The sequence below is a fragment of the Capronia epimyces genome, assembly GCF_000585565.1.
Source record: "Capronia epimyces CBS 606.96 chromosome Unknown aczIQ-supercont1.5, whole genome shotgun sequence".
NCBI lineage: Eukaryota > Fungi > Ascomycota > Eurotiomycetes > Chaetothyriales > Herpotrichiellaceae > Capronia > Capronia epimyces.
The window spans coordinates 2,128,182-2,148,973 of NW_006912908.1; the positions used below are offsets into that span (position 1 = coordinate 2,128,182).

At 53.8% G+C, this 20,792-nt stretch overlaps 7 protein-coding genes across 7 annotated transcripts; 3 read left to right on the forward strand and 4 right to left on the reverse strand.

Annotated features, from left to right (window-relative positions):
- Positions 1-336: 336 nt before the first annotated feature.
- On the forward strand, positions 337-2,049 carry A1O3_06717 (uncharacterized protein; the record flags this gene model as incomplete). The annotated part of the gene is made up of 2 exons (XM_007736834.1): positions 337-1,128; positions 1,180-2,049. 2 exons carry the CDS (start codon positions 337-339, stop codon positions 2,047-2,049), a joined length of 1,662 nt encoding a protein of 553 aa, XP_007735024.1.
- A 106-nt stretch (positions 2,050-2,155) lies between these two features.
- On the reverse strand, positions 2,156-3,552 carry A1O3_06718 (uncharacterized protein; the record flags this gene model as incomplete). The annotated part of the gene is made up of 2 exons (XM_007736835.1): positions 2,156-3,016; positions 3,079-3,552. The coding sequence occupies 2 exons, from the start codon at positions 3,550-3,552 to the stop codon at positions 2,156-2,158; spliced, it is 1,335 nt and encodes a 444-aa protein (XP_007735025.1).
- Positions 3,553-4,794: 1,242 nt separating this feature from the next.
- Positions 4,795-6,641, forward strand: A1O3_06719 (uncharacterized protein; the record flags this gene model as incomplete). Its single annotated transcript, XM_007736836.1, has 2 exons — positions 4,795-5,369; positions 5,486-6,641. The coding sequence occupies 2 exons, from the start codon at positions 4,795-4,797 to the stop codon at positions 6,639-6,641; spliced, it is 1,731 nt and encodes a 576-aa protein (XP_007735026.1).
- A 1,111-nt stretch (positions 6,642-7,752) lies between these two features.
- A1O3_06720 (uncharacterized protein) lies at positions 7,753-8,856 on the forward strand (the record flags this gene model as incomplete). Its single annotated transcript, XM_007736837.1, has 1 exon — positions 7,753-8,856. The coding sequence occupies one exon, from the start codon at positions 7,753-7,755 to the stop codon at positions 8,854-8,856; it is 1,104 nt and encodes a 367-aa protein (XP_007735027.1).
- Positions 8,857-10,972: 2,116 nt separating this feature from the next.
- On the reverse strand, positions 10,973-13,255 carry A1O3_06721 (uncharacterized protein; the record flags this gene model as incomplete). The annotated part of the gene is made up of 1 exon (XM_007736838.1): positions 10,973-13,255. The coding sequence occupies one exon, from the start codon at positions 13,253-13,255 to the stop codon at positions 10,973-10,975; it is 2,283 nt and encodes a 760-aa protein (XP_007735028.1).
- Positions 13,256-14,425: 1,170 nt separating this feature from the next.
- A1O3_06722 (26S protease regulatory subunit 6A) lies at positions 14,426-16,065 on the reverse strand (the record flags this gene model as incomplete). Its single annotated transcript, XM_007736839.1, has 5 exons — positions 14,426-14,444; positions 14,499-14,589; positions 14,663-15,211; positions 15,265-15,680; positions 15,743-16,065. The coding sequence occupies 5 exons, from the start codon at positions 16,063-16,065 to the stop codon at positions 14,426-14,428; spliced, it is 1,398 nt and encodes a 465-aa protein (XP_007735029.1).
- Positions 16,066-17,306: 1,241 nt separating this feature from the next.
- Positions 17,307-18,731, reverse strand: A1O3_06723 (uncharacterized protein; the record flags this gene model as incomplete). Its single annotated transcript, XM_007736840.1, has 2 exons — positions 17,307-18,180; positions 18,232-18,731. The coding sequence occupies 2 exons, from the start codon at positions 18,729-18,731 to the stop codon at positions 17,307-17,309; spliced, it is 1,374 nt and encodes a 457-aa protein (XP_007735030.1).
- Between the last annotated feature and the right edge of the window lie 2,061 nt (positions 18,732-20,792).

Below are 20,792 nucleotides of genomic sequence, written 5' to 3' on the forward strand. Positions count from 1 at the left end.
CACTGTCTGGATCAGACGCTGACCAGAATCCTGCACCTGACAGATGCTGGACTTGTCGAGCACGAAAGGTCAAATGCGACTCCGCACGTCCGGGATGTTGTCGTTGCGAGAAAGCTGGCCTAGCCTGCGAAGGATACGATTTGAAGCTGTATTGGCTGACCGACGAAGACACAGTGGCACCGTCTGCAATCAAGCGGCAGGCAATGACTTTGCAAGGTAGGTCTGCTCTGACCTTGGGCCAGCTCAACTTTCCGACACTCTGGGCCGAGGGAGTCTGATATGCCGCAGCTACGGCATCTCAAAGGCCTTTACTGACCTATGACTTCAGGTTACCCGATGTGGGCATTCCAACTGGATGAAATCGACCAGCAAATAGCAGATATCGATGCTTGCGATACCGTTACCTCTCAGGACGTCTCGGTGTCCATCGGACCGTTTAGTGTTTTCTATGCAGGGTTGGCTACTCTGAAAGGATCCCAAGCACCTGGTCTTGACAGAAGTTGCACCCCTCAACTGGAGTTGAATATCCGAGCCCAATCGGACGATCCTTCCCGGTACCATGATTCCTCCAGACACGATTTGACAGAAACAGAAGCACTACAGGACATGCAATCCCCACGTGGTGTCAACAACCAGCTTCAAGTGTCTTCACCGAGAAGGGAAGCCTCCCCCTTGGTATATGGACTTAATCAGAGTCTCTTCCGGGATCCTATTATTCATCGACTCATGGACAACTACATCCGCACCGTTGCCTATCTCCTTCCGCCGTTGCCACATCCCGAGAACCCATACGCCTCGATATATGTGCCTAAAGCCATGTATGGCGCTTCGAACCTGCTATTGGGAATCGGCTACTCTGCCTCTGAGGTACCATCGAGCAACGTTGCTATATTTTATGCTCTTCTGGCAACGTCGGCGTTTCACTTGCGGGGTTCTGAAGCACACGGTGCATCGAAATTCGACCTTATAGCGCGCCGTTTCCGGGCAAAAGCCTTCGCCTCTCTGCAGAAAGCTCTTCAAGAGCCGCTCAAAGGTGGTGAAGAGGAAGAGCAGTCCAGCTCCTCCTCAACCTCCCTTCCCCAAGGCGAAGCCGTCATTTCAGCAATGCTGACACTGATTACCACTGATGTAAGTTGGGCTCTTGCAATCGAGGATTTCTCACTAACAGCCAGGTCAAAGGTCATGGAAGGGTCTATGAGTGAATACTGGATTCATCTCCATGGGGTCAATCACCTTGCCCGGCAACTGCGCGGCCAAGTGGAAGAGTCGTCGCAAATTGACCGGTTGATTGCGATTTCTTCATTCCTTGCCACTCTGGCAAACACCACTTCAATCGATCTCCCACCAATTCCTTGGTCGGATGACGACCTCGTCGTGCCCGACTTGAGCTACTCAAATTCACTCGTCACGGATGGGCTGGAGTTTGCGTATGGCATCACACCGACCCTAGCCAACCTGATGCGGCGGGTCGTTGTTCTCTCACAGCACATCTCCTATTACGTCTCGAATTCACTCAAGCTGCCTCCACGGTTGATTGCGGCGTGTATGAACTTCTCGATGGCGCTCTTCCAATGGTCGATTGATTCCGAACCGCTCTCCAACCTCCTCTGCGGCACAGACGCGGACGTTGATGTCGCCTTGCTACTAGCTAAGAATCATATTCTGGCCTTTGCCCATGGCCTCCGAGTCTATTTCCACACTCGCATCCTCCCATGCGCACCGTCCGATATGCAGCATTATGTCGAGCGCGTGGCAAGCCATGTGATGACCATTGAAGACATCAAGGCCCGGGCGGGCTACGACTTCAACATTGCCGCCACCATCACGTGGCCAGGCTTTATTGCGTCTTGTGAGGCTGAAAGAGGCCGCCCACGCGAAGTCTGGTACCGCTGGTGGAATGGCATGGTAAGGTATCGGATCGGCAATATTGCCCATCTGTGGATGATTGTGCAAGAGGCTTGGAGATTGAAGGATGAGGAGGGGTCGACCGAGGTTCCTGCTTGGATGCCCGTCCTCCGACGCAGCGGAAAGCGGATCCTTGCCGTGTGAAGGCAGCGGCCTCCTTTCGCTTGCGTTGCAAGATCGTTATCGGCCTGACTGTTCTTGCAGTCGCCCCAGCGAAGCCCACCGTGTCGCCAAGGATGGTGTGCCGGCTTCAAGTCCCGGTCTTGGCCATGGCCTGCTCCAGAACCTTGCCCAGCCTCCGGATACCTTCGACAATGCGATGCTCATCTTCCCAGGTAAAGCAAATGCGCACCCCGTGCTTGATTGGCACGCTGGCTTCATCGCCCACCACCTCGAAATTCTCCCCGCTGCCCACAATGACGTTTTCTTGGCGTGCTGCCTGTTCGGCGAACCGTGTGGCATCGAGCAGCTTCGGAAGCTGGATATAGATATAGTATCCGCCTTCTACGGCAGCGCACATTTGTCGAGCGAGATTCGCCTTGTTACTATCCTTGATAGTGACCAACACGACGCCATGAGGCAGCAGATACCTTTGCACAGCTTCCAACGCCATCGCAGAACGCTGGCGATAAGCTGGGATTAGGACATGGTCGAGATACTGCTGAAAAGCGCCCGTCCGGAGGGACTCGGCAATTATGGACGCGGTGAACTGGCTGGGAGATCCGCCGCTGCGAGTCGAGCCGCACTTTGACAAGCCCAACGCGAACAATTCCGTGGATTCTGTCCACCCGGTGCGGAGGCCCGGGCCCAGGACTTTGGAGAATGAGCCATTGCTGACGACATGTCCGTACGGAGAGGACACACCGCCGTCGAGTGTGTGATCAATATCCACGAGCCGCGGCATAGCAGCTGCACCCAGCCGGGCTGGATTCCAGTGCAGCAGGTCATAGACGTCGTCGGCGATGATCAGGGCGTCGTGCTTACGGGCCAACCGGACAAGTTGCTCTCGGCGACCAAGAGACATTGTCTTCCCCGAAGGATTGGAGAACGTGGGAACACAGTATATGATGTTCTTGAAATGCTTTTGACACGGAAGGGGGCGCTTGGTGGCCTGCAGGGTACAATGTTTGGTTAATGGAGCCGAGTGCTGCAGAAAACGAGAAGTCTACTTACCCTTGCATCCAGCCATCCATTTTCCAGGTCGTCGCGAGCGAGCAATTCCTCCAACCTCTGGATGTCGATGCCTTCTTGGTCCTCGGGGACGGCCACCAGCCTGCCGGCAAAGCCGTTATCTTCGAAGATTCGACAGGCCAGAAAATAAGTCGGGGATACCATGTACACGTTTTTGGTGTAGGATGGATCCGAGTATACTTGAAGGATGCACGCCAGACTTTGGCTGGCGCCACCGGTGATGGTTAAACGAGAGGACGATGTCCATGACGTCGAGTAGAACTTGGACAGATACTGGGAGAGATGTTCCAAGAGACACGACGGCCCTGGATCCGGCCCGTACAGGAGTGATGGCGTGGACAAGGAGGGGTTGGAAAGGAGTGTTTGGGACGCGGCCTGAAGAAGTGAGGTCGGCAGAAGGCTGGGAGATGGCCAGCCTTGGAAGAGGTCAATCACAGGATCCTGAGACGACGGCATCTGGGATGTGATTGAAGAGAAGGAATGATTATCTCAAAGCAGGACCGCGGGGTGTGAGACGTTGATGATGAACAACAAATTCCCAGAGGAAGAGCGCGAACCGCCCCAGGTATCCATGGTCTAGACAGCCAATTTGCTATGGAATTGCCTTCTACAGAGTGATCTCTGGGTAACTATTTCGGTTTGGTAAAAGAGGAAGTGCTCAGCAGAGCCGAGGACAACCCCTCGACGCTCGACCGGCCCTTGGCCGAAGCTTATCATGGAAAACCAGCAGTCGGAGGAGTACAGAGTAGCAGTCAGCGAGGAAGAAGAGGAGATTGGAGATTGTTTCATTATTGCATCTCGTAAGACGCCTCTTCTCCCGGCCTAGTAACTGATGGCAGTAGCAGCAGCAGCAGTAGCAGCAGTCAGCGAGCCCGGCTTAACCAAGGTGACAGGAAGCAGTCAGCGAGCCAGTCGAGACTTGAGCCGGGCTCGCTGACTGCTGCTGTCAATTAGCAGCCAATCAAGGCTGAGGTAATGCCACGAATGCCAAGAGTCCTCCGGGCCGAGTCTCTGCTGCTCAGGATTTTCGGGGCTAGTCCATTTACAGCAAGAGTGCCAAGCGCTGCCCCGGCGTAGATCAACGTCGCCTCAAGTTCAAGATTTTCGGTTGTGCCCTAGGTATAAGGTCAACGGTGACTACTGACTACCGACTACCAATAAAGAACTGTTGCTTATCTCTTCCAACGGTGGCTGCTGGTATGATGTGACCTCAACAGAGAATGCCATCTGATCAAGGTAAGCGTGATACCCGCACCCTTCCCTCCGCAGAAGGCTGGGTCGTCCACAGCCTCGACGACTGGCCACTGGCCACAGGGATCCACGCATACCACATACCACGGTCCACCCTACAAGTGGAATCTGAACTTTCGGCGATAGGGTGGCGGTTGAGAGATACCGTATTCACCTGATCCTTGACGTCCGGGAACCAGGATGCAAGCTGTTGGTCTGAGGTTTGACATTTTATCATTGTTTCCTTATCTCGACAAGACACCAGCAAACCAACAAGCATTCACAAGGGTGGTCGAGTCGTGTATATATATATCTCTCTCTATATGTACATCACCTATGTGGCCAATGTGCTGACCTCACCCGTCAAATCATCCATTGTGCCTGGATTCTCTCCCCCCCAGTGCTGTTGCCATCATTATCACTTGTCTCTAGCACATCTTCTTCCTCTTCCTCCTCGGCCATCTTATCATGGGTAGCCAGCACCCGAATCCTGAAATCAAACCCGCCCAAGACGGCGACGGCGAGGTCGTTTCCGAAGTCTCCTCTAACGACAACCCACAACCATTCCCCAAAGGCGACTTGTACGAACGACGCCTCTCTCAGGCCGACTGGGCACAGTATGGCCAGACCAAGCGCGGGCTGAGTCCTCGCCATGTCCAGCTCATGGCCATCGGAGGCTCCATCGGGACGGGGCTCTTTGTGGGGATCGGTGGCAGCCTGTCGAAAACCGGGCCGTTGTCGTTGCTCCTGGGCTATCTCTTCTGGGGAGTTTTATTCATCTGGCCTTGCAATCTATGCGTGGCTGAGATGTGCGCCTGGTTACCTGTCCGTGGCACAATCTTCGAACTTGCCGGGCGTTATGTCGACCCTGCATTGGGCTTCGCCATGGGCTGGACCTACTTCTTTGCCGGCGTCATGTTGGTCTGTACCGAGTACTCGGCCGTCGCGACCGTGATGCAGTACTGGACTACGGACGTCAATGCGGCCGTGTGGGTCACCATGTGTCTTGTGGTTTGTTTTGTCTTGAACGTGGTGGCGGTGAGGTGAGTTGCGGAACCTGGCAACCTTCTTTCTTTCAATTTTGCCAGCCTGTTGAGCTTGTTACCTGCGCCAATACCTCCTCCATCATACAATCAATATTCTGACCTCTGAGATGCAGATGGTATGGCGAATCGGAATTCATCATGGCATCGACCAAGATCCTGCTGCTGATCGGCTTATGTCTCCTCACGTTTATCACCATGGTGGGCGGCAACCCCAAGCACGACGCGTACGGCTTTCGGTACTGGAAACACGGCCTGGCAATGCACCCGTATTACGTGCACTCTAATGCTACCACCGGACGATTTTTAGGGTGGTGGTCGGTGGTGCGATACGCCGCTTTTACCGTTGCCGGGCCGGATCTGATTGCCCTGGCGGCAGGGGAGATCCAGAACCCACGCCGGACGATCCCGCGGGTGGCGCGACTCGTCTTCTACCGTCTGGTCGGATTCTACGTGGTCGGTGTGCTGGCCGTGGGCATCCTCTGCTCATCGCGCGACACGCGGCTGCTAGGCGCGCTGAAGAACGGATCGGCCGGCGCCGCGGCATCTCCGTGGGTGATTGGGATCCAAAATCTGGGCATCACGGGCCTCCCGGGGTTCATCAATTTCTTGATCCTACTGTCCGGCTGGTCGTGCGGCAACGCCTACCTCTACTCGTCAAGCCGGACGTTATACTCGCTCGCACGAGACGGGCAGGCCCCCAAGTTCTTCATGAAGTGCACCAAGTCAGGCATCCCAGTCTACTGTGTGGCGGCGGTCAGCTTGATCTCGTGCATCACGTACCTAGTAGCGTCGGACAGTGCGGTGACGGTGTTTTTCTGGTTCGTGTCGCTCACCACCATCGCCCTCATTGCCACCTACACGGCCATGCTGTGGACGTTTATCGGCTGGTACCGCGCGCTGAAGGCCCAAGGCGTCGACCGGAATTCGCTGCCTTATAAGGCGCCACTGGCGCCCTATACCGCGTGGTTCGCCATCGGCGTCGGCTGCGTGGTCATGCTGTTCATCGGGTTCGACGTCTTCGTGCCGTGGGACACGGAAGGGTTCGTGACGTCGTACTTTGGCCTGGCCTTCGGCGTGGTCATGTTCGTCTTCTGGAAGGTCTTCAAGCGCACTCGGTTCACCGACCCCAAGACATGCGACATCTACAGCGGCAAGGCCGAGATCGACATGGAGTGCAGACACTGGGAGGAGGGGGGGTTGGAGGAGAATGAGAGGAAGAGATTGGCGCAGATGAATTTGGTCAGACGTACTTGGGAGAGGATCTGGTAGGGTTACCTTGGTAGGAGTTTGCCTTGGTAGGAGTTTACCTGGTAGGAGGGATTGCACGCAGGCACTGTACAAGTACCAAAGTCACTGTACAAGTACCAAGTACCAAAGTCAAAGCACAAGCGTGATATCGAACACAAGCATGTCATGGCTCGAGATCGAAGCTACAGCAGTCCGACTGTCCATAAGTGCTGCACTGTATGTTTTTGTCCACTGTCGCAGATGACAGAGCGACATTCCAGAAACCACCATTTCACTTACCCTCTACCCTCTACCCTTGTAGTGAGTGCCTTACCCTTAGGGGGCCAAAGGGAGCGTGATTAGGAAATACGGTAACCCCAACAAGTCACTATACCCCAAGCGCTGCTACACCCTCTAGAGTCTATGGAGTACAGAGTACGGAGTATGGAGTACTTCTACCCAACCGGCCAACCGGCCTCTGTTGACGCCGACTCGGGGAACAACGGGACCTGCTTACGTGACAACCATGACCGATCTAGTTTGATGATATAAGCAGCCACTGATGTCATGGTTACCTTACCTAGATCGCAGTCGTTGCAGTACAACACTACTACACTACGACAGTACTACACGCAACGCAGTACGGAGTACTATTCGCCGTACTCCGGACTACAGAGAACACCATCATCTACTGGAAATGACCATCGCGGTGTTAGGTGCTTAGGTGTTAGATGACCGCCGGTGACTCTAGTCCCGCGAGCTTGATATGTAGGTAGGATTCCAGCTTCGTTTGTTGGTATATATATCCCCATCCTCTCAATACTTCGACACTCGTACTCAGCATATATACACTGCACTGCACTGAGCACCATTATTACACTACTCTACTTGTTGATTGCCGGCACGTCTAACCTTCAAGAAAGAGCCTTGACTGATTTGACTTGAGATATTCAATACCACGAACAACAGATATCAGGGGCATATATACAACCTACACCTGAACCTCCATTTCCACCTCACCTACACAACCACCTTCACCTCAACTCCACCCAATCTATATTTGACCAAGAGGGTTTCTATATCCATATCCATATCATATCCATATCTACAACCACATCCATATCTACAACCACATCTACAACCACATCGCATCATGGTCTCGTACTCAGACGTACTGGCGAGCAACGAGTCGCTCGCCGCGGCCAGTGGAGGCAGCGGCCCCGTGGCCGTCGTGGTGGGCGGCACCAACGGCATCGGGCTGACGACCGTGCAGGCGCTGCTGAAGCACACGGCCAAACCGACCATCTACCTCGTGGGACGTAGCGCCGATCAGCTGGCCAAGTTGATCGACGAGACGCTGCAGCCGCTGAACAAGGCCGCCGAACTGATCCCCATTGTGGCCGGGGATTTGACGCTGGTTCGGAATGCGCAGCGAGCGGCCGACGAGATTGTGCGGCGCATCACCAGCAAGAGCACACCAGGGTCAGGGTCAGGGTCAAATTCGGCGTCGGCGTCGTCCCCACACATCGACCTCCTGATCATGACGCCCGGCTACCTCAACATGTCGAGCCAGCCGGACTGGTCGCCCGAGGGCCTGGAGCGACTGATGGCGATCCGATTCCACGCACGCATGGCCATCCTCATGAAGCTACTACCGCTGCTGCGTCGCGCCCCCAGCCCGCGCGTCGTCACCCTGCTCGCAGGCGGACAGGAAGGCGAGCTGAAGCTCGACGACCTAGGCATGACGGCCACGAAGCCCAAGACCTACGGCCCACTCTACGCCATGGGCGCCGCAGCGAGCATGACGTCGCTGTTCTTGGAGAAACTTGCCACGGCCGACCAAGAACAAAACTCCAACATTGTCTTCATCCACGCCTTTCCCGGCCTGACGCCCGACACGGGTCTGCAGATCCACAAGTCAGTGCTCTTCAACTTCATCTACAGTGTGGTCAAGGTCCTCGCCGGCTGGTTCGGCAAAACCCATACCGCCCAAGAAGCTGGCGAGCGCACCCTGTTCGCCGCCACCAGTGGTCGCTTCCGCCGACTGCAGCCTCGCGATGCCGATGCCGCTGTCGGCACACTCCTCCAGCCCGGCAGTGATGGCGGTCTAGCCAGCGGCGTGTTCTTGGTCGGCGAGGATTCCGACGCCGTTCCGGATGGCGGGAATGCCGAATTGAAGAAGTTGAGGGCCCGAGACGCTGCGTCTAGGGTGTATGATTATACCTTGGCGGAATTGGAGAGGATCGAGAAGAGTTGAGTTGAGTGCTAGTGCTGGTGGTATTGGAGCAGGAGAGAAGTCGAGTGGTGTTGGAGCAAGATCGAGAAGAGTTGAGTGGTTGTGCTAGTGGTATTGGAGCAGTTTGTGAGAAGTTGAGTTGTTGTGGTTGTGGTAATGGAGCAGGTGAGAAGTTGAGTGGTTGTGCCAGTGGTAATGGTTGTGGTTGTGGTTGTGGTTGTCAACAATCAACACTGCAACAATCAACACTACAACACTGGGATGGCGAGAAGATCATATGAATCCTTGACGATTGGTTTGGCGGTCACGTATGAAAGGCTTGCAATATTCGGTACGAGTTGATGTATATAATAATGAATACGAAGTACATACATACAAAAGCAGTTGGCAACGCCTGGTTCCTAACACCATAACACCACACCGTCCTATATAGTATAGAATATCAGGGCCAGAGCAAAGATCTGTCAGAAGCTTCCATATCCCGCACTTGGTTCGCAACATGGTTCACAACCATAGAATCAAACATCTCGTCAGCTAGGTGGCGAAATAGGCTGGTGAAAAAGAATATGTTGGTCCAATCCCGAAACCGATGCCGCCCCAAAAGTACGCGCAGTACTATGGAAATTTCTGAAGTTACGAAGCGGCCCCCAACAAACCACAAATTCCAGAGATTCGCCATGACAGCTTCCACAACAAGTGGCGAGTGATATGTGTCAAAGTACTTCGAACCATTGATCGAGATGTAGTGATCTCGACGAAGGAGCCAGATCAAAAGCCGGAGGCTCTGCAACGATGTGGCCAGCCTTTTCCTCGTCTCGGAGTCTAGGTCGGACATGCTATAGAGCTCGTGGGCGTAGACCTCTCTCTGGATCACACCTCTGCTTTCGTAGATTCGCAAGGCTGGAGTTACGACGCGCATGTAATGCTGCTGCATCACAGCTTGATCTTCGAGTCTCCGGGTGTCTTGTTCTGGCTGGGGAGGCGGTGCTGCGTTGTTCCCGGAGATTTTCAAGGCGACCACACCGTGGCGTTTGCTGACTTGTCCTCGTCGTGGGCGTGCGGGTTTCAATGAGCGCGGATGCTGACGAGTTGGTAGTAACAGCATCCGTTGCATGGATACCAACCTGGCTTCCACTGCATCGAGGAGCTGACGCTGCATCGTGTCCGAACGGGCCTCGATGGAAGCAAGCGCTTCAATGACACGTGTCTCCAGAGAGGAAGTGGAAAAGGCAAGTCTCTTGACATCCTGGTTCGTCTCCAAGTCGAGTTCGACACTGAATGAATGCAGCCGAAGACTTAGATTCTCTCGCTCGGACACGAGTCGGCGATGTAAAGGCCCAAAGAAGTCGTTTATGGCGGCTACCTTGACCCTTTTCAACCGCGAACCGCCCTTTGTACAATGTATTTCTGCCACCTGTTCGTCCATCTCCGCGATGGTGGTCTCTCATTTCGACACGGCCGAGTAGAGCGCGTTGACAGATTCGACGGGGAGGATGGCGGAAGAGGTGGCCCGAGAGGCGAGATCTTGAACAGCGGAAAGGGATCCTCTGAGACACTCGCACTCTTGCGCGACATGTTGGGCGTTTGTCGATGCTACCTTGTATGCTGAAATCGCTGCGTACACTTTCGAAAGACCACTTAGTGCCTGGCCCGCCAGAGACACCAGGCCTGCAATGCTTGCAATCTCACCGACGACAGACATTGCAAGAGTGTCCTGCTAGAGCCGGAGGGGTGGGAGTGTTTTCAGAATAGAGGGATGTAGTGTCCTCGAGGATGATGAGAGCGCAGCTAGGAAATCGGCCAACTTCGTCCGCAAGGCTGTGTATCTGCAGTGTGCGCTCTGCTGTGACTCCGCCACCAGCCTCATGCAGGCGGCATTGGCTGAGTATTCCCGTGAATGCTCATTGGCCTATGTCCACTCCCTCAGCCTCACAACTCTACCAGGGTCCAGGGCATTCCGGAATTCTCAGATCGTGACATGAACCAAGTAAACACAGCCACAGCCTGCCAGCATTGATCCGGGAACCCGATACGGACCGCTGGAAGACATGCTCTGTGCAATAACGGAAGACTGTCGATGCACACTCGCAGGAATATACTAAGAGCACCGTTTTCGACGTACAGCTGTCCCAGTGTGTTAAAAGAAGTCCTCGACGCCGATGCAGCCACCCCTATTCCCTCTCGGCCTTGCAACGTGACTCCACCTGTCGATGTCTTCGATCTTGCTTGGGGATTTCAATCCAAGCGGCAATGACAGCCTCGAAGTGGATTTCGATTTCGACTTCGCCTTGGCCTTGTTCTCTGGCGCTGACCGCATGCTCGTCATCGACGGCGAGGTCAATATCTTCTTGATGAAAAAGACCTCCCCGCTTCCATCACTTGATCTGGATCCACGATTCCACCGGCCTGTACACATGCCTTGTTCTTTCTGCTCTGACTCTGTGATACTTTCATCTTCACTGTCCTCTTGCATGTTGCACATGCCGCCTCTATGGGCCGCGTGGCCTAGCTTCCTACTGGCAACTCCTTTTACTTTCTCGCTGATCTTGAGTAGGTCACCCCAGCCAATTAACCCGCCATTTCCATCGTGCCCAGGTACATCTGGCACCAGATATAAGACTGGGGGATCTGGCCCGTCAGCCGGGATGACAGTGGTCGGAGGACGAACTGACGGTGGTTTCCTATGACGCTCTTCTGGCCGCAAATCAGCTGCAGAAGGTGGATTGAGCTGATGGACCGGGAGAGGTCCGGGGCGCCGAGGATTTTGAGGAGGAAGCGAGCCAAGGCTAGAGAGATCTGGATTCGAGATTGTATCACTGGTGCAATCGCAGATACTCCCTCTACTTGTTGCTGATCCCAGTTCGCATTGACATATACTCTCTCTCTCCGAGCTATCAGACGCAGGAATGCAAGTCATCCTCTTTGAGTCTGCAACCACTTCTTTGTCCGGGTCTCCCGTAGAAGGGCAATTCGCTCTATGATCGGAGGCAACAGGAGGAAGTTGGTATAGACGGTGGCCCGGCCGAGTTTCGGTAGGCTGTGCACTTTTGTCTGATAGAATAGAGACATCATTGGCCTGCGGATCGACAGAGGAGGTTGATCCTTCGCCCGTAAGTTGCTGCGGGAAGAGAGGGTCATCGTTAATGAAATGTGCCATTGAAGGATCCGATGCAGCGGAGGTCTGAGCGGACCTCTCCTTTACCATTTGTTCAACGATAACATGAGCTCGCACACGCGCCACGCGTAGGGAACTTGAACTTGGATTCTCTTGAAATTGACGCAGATGCAGGTGGTCATCCAATAACAGGGAGTACCCGCTGACCGTGGGTTGGCACACTGAATGCAGAACACCCCAAGGGGAAATGTCACGGGGTGCTCGCAGTTGTCTCAATGACGGGAACCCTCTGTATGCTATTGAGAGAGCAAGCTGTGTGTTCGGCATATGGTGAGGTGTTCGGATGGACTGATTCCATGGTGAATGTAGTGGATGGTTCCCGAAGGGCTGGTGAAGTGTCTGGTAAATATTTGGACCCATGGAGGACTCTACCTCGTCGCAGAAAATGTCCCAGTGGAGGAATCTCAGCGATTCTGAGGCTAGTACAGGTTGGATGACGACAAGTCCCTTTTCGACAGGCAAAGAAGGTTGGACGTCGTTTTGCACAATGCTGAATTTGATCAATCCATCCAAACTGGTAAAGATCTTTGACAGTGTGAGCAAACTAACAATATTCTGATGTACCAGGCTTAGTTTTTCTATGTGAGTGGCATTTGGGCTTGAAGCCCATTTAGTTAGGCCAACATCTGTGACTCCATAGCATTCTTCAAGGCGTAGAGAAGCTATTGGGGGGAGGGCCGCCAAAGTGCCGTCATGAAAATCATCGGCGTCGAAGGAAGAAACGCAAAGATGTCTGAGCGATGGTAGAGAATGAAGAACATCAACAAATAGATCATGTTCAATCACACCAAGGCCTCCGGGTGAGCATAGCATGAGAGTTTCCAGCAACTTCCACCGCTCGTGGTACTGTACGAATTGATATCTCTGGTATTCATCCAAAAGTCCTGGGGCCAGCTGCTCTTGACACCGTGATCTGATGTCGTCGTTCTCGGCTATGACCCAGATATGCTGGCGCAATCTTGGTCTTGTCGACAAAGCGTAGGTCAATCGATCAAACGTGTGATTGTAAAATGGGACGAAGCCAGTGAGGGCCTCGAGATTGGGACAGATCATGACCACGCATGCCAGCGTGCAAAGGTATGCATCGTAAACGGGATTCGGGTCTCCATTTTCAAGGTACAGCGGTATGTTTGGATCGGGAACGTGGATTGTTTTGACTAGAGTGGCGAGTAGAGACCTCAAACGAAGCGTTGCCCGAAGCCGAGTCAGGCGTGCTGCTCGCGGGAGTCTCCATTTTCGAAGCATCTTCGGATTCTCTGGTCCAACAATTTGAATATGGGTGTATCTATCTCGGTCAGTACCGGGTGGAATGCATCAGAGCTCATGATTTACAATAGGGGTTGAGCAGTAGAACACCACGCTTTGCAGGTGAGGACCACAGCAGTCAGATCTCTCAAATAGCACGTTGCACACGAGGACCCCGCCAGGCCAAGATGGCTATCCCTGAGCCGTTCGAGTGCAAGGTCAAGGATCGACGCTGGTAATCGCTTCCAGTCGATTCTGGCTCTAGGTGGCATGAATGGTAGACTTGCCTGGCATCTTAGAGTCCACGATGGCAGGGACAAAGGGTGTGACCGGGCTCGGGAGGGTGGTGCATCTTTTCTTGAATCTGTAGCCTCTAGGCTTGACAGCAGTTGTAGTTGAGGCTTTGAGGCAAGTGCAAGCGGCTGCTCATGGCGGTGTTGCCGAGCAGATACACCTTCGACGTCCATGGTGCTGAATGTTTGAGGCGGATGTCGCTGTCGAGAACTCGTGAGGGCTGTCAGTCAACGGATCCAGGGCAAAAGCCATATGAGGTGACTTCGCAGAAGGAAGAAGGGAAGCAAATGTCTCAAAACTAGAGTCAACCCGTTAGTTGTCTCGTCAGCTATATTTGGCAGTAAGGGAGCACCCTGGCACAAGTACATGGCGATTGCAGCATCGTAGTTGCAAAGGCGCTGGAACAACAGCGAATGACATTTCACAACCGAGTAGAGGATCTGTATCATAAGCTTGCAACACGCCTAAGCAAAGATTCGACAGACGGGCCAGAGTGCAAAGTTGGAAACACTCTTCAGAGACTGGGAACTGGCATCGAGCTGGGTTGGCGTCAATCCCCAGCCAATGACGACGCAGCATCAGCATCAGCGACCATAGCTACCTCGGGTCGCGCAACAACTTATGTGTACGGATACATACGTCTATGGAGCACTTGGCTACATTGTAGAAGACTTGACAGAATACCAGAAGAGAACAGAGGAGATAGACGGTGTCCATTATCAGTGCTGGTCAGCCAGTAGCCGCTCGGCCAACATTATAGATCATGGCATCTCCATGACGATACTCTATCTAAACACCACATCCCTATGCCGTGCCTGCTGTACATGCCGCTCCCCTAGCTTCATGTTCCAGGCTGTGTTGCTGGATGATAGGAGACTATGCATAAAAGTTGACCCTGTGTGTGTCAGTATCTTGAAATCAAGGTATAATCGGAGACAAATCAACTTACGTGTCTTTCTTTTTCGCCTGCACCTCGTTGATGCCGTCGACAAAATGCTCGTGAAGGACCTTTGAGTGTCCTTTGCGAAGTGCGATCATCCCTACAAAAGCATTCATCAGTCGAGATTCTTGCCAGGGGGCGATCACTGAGGTTCCCGTCGGGGGACCACTTACCCGCTTCAACGCACACTGCCTTGAGTTGTGCACCGCCCATTTCGTCGGTCGATCGTGCCAACTCTCCCCAGTTGATGTTACCTTCGTCGATGGTCATCTTTCGAGAGTGTATTCGGAGAATTTGTGCGCGTGACTCTTCATTGGGGAGTGGGAACTCAATCTTGCGATCCAGTCGGCCCGACCGTAGCAAGGCAGGGTCGAGCACGTCGATTCTGTTGGTGGCGGCAAGCACCTTGATTCTCTCATCTGACGCAAATCCATCCAGCTGGTTCAGCAGCTCCAACATGGTCCGCTGAACCTCTCGGTCACCGCTCTTTTCCGAATCGAATCGTTTCGTCCCGACGGCGTCAAGCTCATCAATGAAAATGATCGACGGCGCCTTTTCCTTCGCCAGGGCGAAACAATCTCGGACAAGTTTGGCACCATCACCGATGAACATCTGGACGAGTTGAGGGCCGGCGAGCTTGAGAAACGTGGCATTGGTCTGAGCAGCGCAGGCACGAGCAAGAAGGGTCTTTCCTGTTCCCGGTGGCCCGTACATGAGAGCACCTATCCCTCGGAGTCAGCACCCTGCCATCAAAGACCGAGTTATCGAACCCTACCTTTAGGGGCCTTGATGCCAATCTTTTTGAATCTCTCGGCCTCTTTCATTGGCCATACCACCGCCTCCACAAGCTCCTCGATTTGTTTGTCAAGACCACCAACGTCTGTGTACTTCTCGGTCGGCTTCTCATCCACCTCCATAGCCTTGACTCTGGAATCGTACTCGGCCGGCAGCGTGTCCAACACAAGGTATGAGTCTTTGTTGACGCCGATAAGGTCAGCAGGCTTGAGTTTGTTGTGGTCCACCAGGCCGATGAGCGGCAGGAAGATGGTCTGGCGAGTGCTCGTCTTGATCACGGCGGATTTGCCCACTCGAGTGGCATCGAGATCAATGTTTGCGCCTTCTTCGGCGGCTTCGGCGTCAACGTCGAGATCAAGTAGCTCGACCACATTGCCCACAAGGTACGGCAATTGCCTGACCACCGACAAGTCAGCCACCTAGAGTGGTACAGGTGCAGACAGGACAGATCGACTCACCTATTCTGCTCAATTTTATCCAAGTTGTCCTTGATCTTTTCTTTCATCGTGGTCTCTTCATGTTTCAGCCGTTGGAACTCGCTCTTAAGGATCTTCAATTCGTTCTCGAGTAACCGTCGCCGGTTGATGACGTCTCTTGTACTGGAGTGCAGGATTTCCTTGTCGATGTAATCTTCCTCTTCGTCTTTCTTGCCAGGCTCTGCATCCTTCATCTCGGCATCATTTGCCTCGCCGCCAGCAGGTTTCTTGTCCTTGTCCTCGTTGTCCTTCTTCTGGTCCTTCTCATCGCGCTCCAAGTCATCGAGATCTTCAAGGGTCGACATGGTTGCTACCGGTCGTCAAAGCGGGTTTGCGTGCGTAGGAGAGTTGTATCGTGAAAGGGGACAAGAGAATGGACAATGCAGATGATGAAATGGCAATGCGGTGCAATACGTGAATTGTATTGGCAGATGGTTGGTCAGGTACCTAGAGTACGGCTCAGATACAGCTCACGACGCCTCCAAAGTCCAGGCGGCCCACCCTTGCCTCCGGACTTGGCGCGTTCTGCGGACTGCTAACTGCTACTACCACAACCACCGCGTCACTCATCGCAGCCTGGCGTGATGCTTACCGACCGCCGATTCCAGCCTTCCTATTCTTCCAACTTCTACAGATGCAGGTAGGCTCGATCTATCATTTTGGAGGTCTTTCTAATGTGTTCATTCAGTTTGGGCCAGCTGAAATAAATACACGCAAAATCGTCGCTATAATCTATCATGTGTATATCGATATCCCTCTGAGCGTCAAACTCGTTGGTGAAGCAATGTAGCAAAAAGGTCGGTCACGTTGACCGACAAGTCCTGTTCTACCTCAAGCCAGCACCGCCATCTAACGGTGTGTTGTGTCCTCTGCACCTCGTTCGCGGGACCAGCTCGTCGCACATGACTAATTACAATAATGGAGACACCCAGCGATCTAAGCAGCGGTTGACCTCCCTTAAGTTGGCTCGCTATGCAACCACTCCTGCACCCCCATGTCTTGTGGGATTCGCACGGTTGTCGAGGAGAACCATCATAAAAGCAAACAAAAATAGCAAGTGTGGGAAAGAAAGAACATTCAGAGCTCATGCGTAAATATACCGCCACCCCAATCATAACGCCGAGCAAGATACACCTTCCCCGAAGCCGATACTTTTTGTGACTTTTGCCTCATGCGAAGGCCCTGACACCACCCACCCGGTCGTGAATGTATGTTGTGATGAAAGGAGAAAAAGGGAAACCGATTCTATCACTTTCGAGGTTGCCCGCTGTTTTAGATGCCGAAGAACGAAAGACTGAAAGTGCGATTCGTAAAAGGTCGTTAAATGTGAGCTCGATTAGGGAAATTTTGACTCGTCCCAAAGCCGCTCAGGACGCAAGTGGGCTTGAAGCCCATGATAACAGGCTCTTAGCCCAGGATTGATACCCACCAGGAACATTGGAAGCTCCACCCGCCAGTGGTAGAAAATGGTCGAACCCGAGGCGGTGGTTCCAACAACTTTTAGGCCATGTCAGAATCGCTAAACGCCGGAAGGTCGCATGACTTTTCAACTTACGACAGTCTGGACAGGATACCCCCCATGACTGAAGTAATATTCGGAATGTTTCGCATGAAGAGAGCAGTTGCAGTTTGGTCCGTGCGGAATCCAGTTGGCCGGGGTCAAACTGGTAGGATAGGAATAGGCGTGGCTGTACGCGGGGGCGTGGCTACGCTGAGACGAGAACGCCGGCGCCGCCCCAGAATGATAACTTTGACGACCATATGCCGCTGGACCAGTAGGTGTGTAAGACCATGTAGGCGTGTAGTAGTCAGGTGTCGACGGACCACTGTGAGGAGCCGACGGAGGCGAGTATTCCGAGATGTAGGGCCGCACCCATCGTGTGTCAAACTGCGAGCCTTGTTGGTACTGAGGAGGAATGGGGCCTTCCGGAGACATGAGTGGCTGATGCTGTACCGAGTGACTGCGATGGAGGTTTGTATCCAGCGGGGCCAACTTTTGCATCTCCTTGACTTTGGCGAGCTGAGCCTGCTCCTCGTAGGCGTGCCAGTGTTCCACCCACATGAAAAAGCCTTCGTCTTTATCATACATCATCCCGTGAATTTCCCAATTGAAGTCTGTTAGCCACTGCAGTTCCATCATGTTCAATTCATGCACTGGGATGCTGCTGACTTCAGCCCAGGATCTATTCTGGAACGTGTTGTCGTCAAGAAACTTGCTGCCCAACAAGAGACAGGTCGTCAGCATGCGGTAGAGGATGCCAGAGGACGAAGTCGATCGGGCACGTTCGTTAACGGACTTCATCCGCGACGACAGGTAGAATAACCCGAGCATAATGGTGGAACTCGGCAGGCGAGTGGATGAGAGGATCTGGGAGACGTATTTTCGAAACTGCGGCGTCGGCGCAGATTCCGGCGTCACACTGTCGAGGATGTTAGATGTCAAACGGTCAGTGAGTTTCAAGGTCACTTACAGTTTTTGGGACATGTCAGCAACAAAGTTGGACATCAGATCCATGTCATAGTCCAGATGCTGGGCGACTCCCCCTGTAGGCTTGTCCTCCTTAGGCTTTGTCTCGGTATGCTGGGGCGCATAGTGAGTCGAATAAGGATCCAGAGGCTCGGTTACCCGAATGGGAGGCAAGATAGGAGCGCTAGCGGTCGTGAATCCATACTGATTGCCATGCTGACCATAGGATTGGGAGTAGGGGTATTCTCGCGACGTGTGAGCATGCCCGTGACGCCCGCCTTGTCCGTTCAAAGGCTGCTGAGCCGTGTATGCCGGAGGAGGCTGATATCGGTCGTTGTATTCCCGCGTGGAGAGAGACCGACGGCCCCCAAATGCATGGGAAGGATAGAAGCCATTATCACCAGCGGCACTCATTGATGCGAGGTAGTCAGTCTGGTACTCTGGAGGAGTAGGAGGAAGGCGAGAATGCTGGCCATTTGGCCCCCAGCTATGATAGGAAGGCATGCTCGGTAGGTGAAGGGCAAGCAGTGCAGACAGCCGAAGCCCTGGCATTTGTTAGAACTGGGGAGACTTTGTATGTTCAGCGCAAGTTCCTCTTACCGTCTGCCTCCGCGTTCTGCGACAACGCCTTGGGCGTTGAAGCCGAAGCTTTCGAAGCTAGTGTTTAGCCCTTACTCAGAAGCAGAGCATGTGTGAGGAAGCAATGAATTCGAAGGCCGAACGCTCAACCCTCAAACGAGTCCTCAAACGGGACAGGAGAACCGAGAGGTCAATTAGCAAACACTGTGTGGTGTACAACGATTGATTCGTGACCGGAGTGTCGACAAACGACAGATCGTATACAGTTAATTTTTCGTGAGTGATAGAATCGAACAGTTGAATATTTTGGGACAAGACTTAGTGAAAAGCTCGTCAGGGAGGTATGAGGAGTGGTCGTAGTGCGGTAAAGAGGGCTGAGTAGGAGACCTTTGTCCGATAGGCAACCTGCAGGAAGGAACGGTTAGAATGATGTGTTCCAAATGAAATCAGTGGAATGCTCGGCCAGGCACCGAAATATTAGGGAAGTAGGTGGTTGACGGGGAGAAGTGGCCGAGTGACGGTGAAAGACGTACCAGCTGATCGCCACGTCCGGGTTGCGCACTGGCTCTCAAGCAACCAAGGGTGCACTGCACTGGCAAGAGAGACTGCGGCGCGGTTGTTTTTGGTAGGAAGTTGGCGAGGACAAGGTGTTGCGATGGACTGCGTCTGAGATGAGGCGCGGACGGACAGGTTGCGCCAGGGCCCTTGAGGGAACTCAGCCACTAACAAGGCGAGAGAAAAGACCGCAGCCGAGCGATTCTGCCACAGCTCTTACCGCGCAAGTGCTTCGTCAGGGAAGCCTCAAATTGGCCACCAACAAAAGAGGGCTGCCTGGGCGACGGGGAGGTGGATGGTATGGCAAAGACCAATGCGTAGCCTGGCGACAATGGTGCGGCGGGAAATTGTGGTAATCAAGCTGACCGCAAGGAGTCGGCACTACTCGACAGGCAGGCGTGGGCCCGGGTCCGAAATTACCCAGTGGCAGATTCCTTCCACTCTGGCCGAGAATAGCAATGGTGGCGGCACCAGTGACACGTCGACCAGCAGCGAGGATTTGAAGGCGGTGTTGAGAGTAGGAGGAGAGGAGTGAGAGTGAGATGAAAGGAAAAGGATGCGTAGGATGAGGCAGAGGAAGGATGATGAGAGCGGGAGGACGAGAGGGGTGAAAGGGGATGGAGGGAAAAGATGGCCACGCCGATGCACTGATGCAGGGTGCAGAGGCCCAAGAGGCCAGAGGGTGAAGGACCGCAGTGGCTTGCCAGTAGGAAGTTAGTCGGTGGGTGAGGGCTTAACGATGGGATGGCAAAGGCGAAGGCGACAGCACCGGCTAGCGGGCGGCCACACAGGGGAGGGCGAGGGCTTAGGGGCGAGCACCAGAGCGCAGGCAAGTAGTTCTACTGGCCAACGGCCAGGGCCCCAGGGCCATTATGGGCGAGCCAGACAGGCAGCGAATAACGAGGGCGGGCCGAAAGGGCTGTGAGCCATGCGGCGAAGAGGACCCGGAGACTAAGCTGCGACTACGCCAGACCCCTACGACTAATACCCTGGATCCAGTGTCAGCCACCTCGCAGCGCAACGCAGCGTGACCAGTTGGCAGCCAGTCAATGCATAACACAGTCATATGGAGTACAAATATACGTTAGGTACTCTGGAGACTCTGGAGAGCCACCTTGGGCCCTGATTGCCAGTGCCAGTGCCAGTGCCGATCAGGATTTACGGTAATTACTACGGGTGGCTGCGCAGGCGCAGAGGAGAGAAAATTGGGTGGTGAAGGAATGAAAATTTCGGACCAGTCAGAGTAGAGTGAATGACACTGACGACGCACTACGGCGTACTGGCATAACGGCACGGCAGCAGCATCACGGCATCAGTCATTGGGCTGTCAGGCAGACTTTGGCCAACTGCCTCAGTCATTCATAAGAGCGACGCTGGCTCTGTATCCGTACTCCGTTCCTATCCAGGTAGGTTACTAATTACTACTATTGC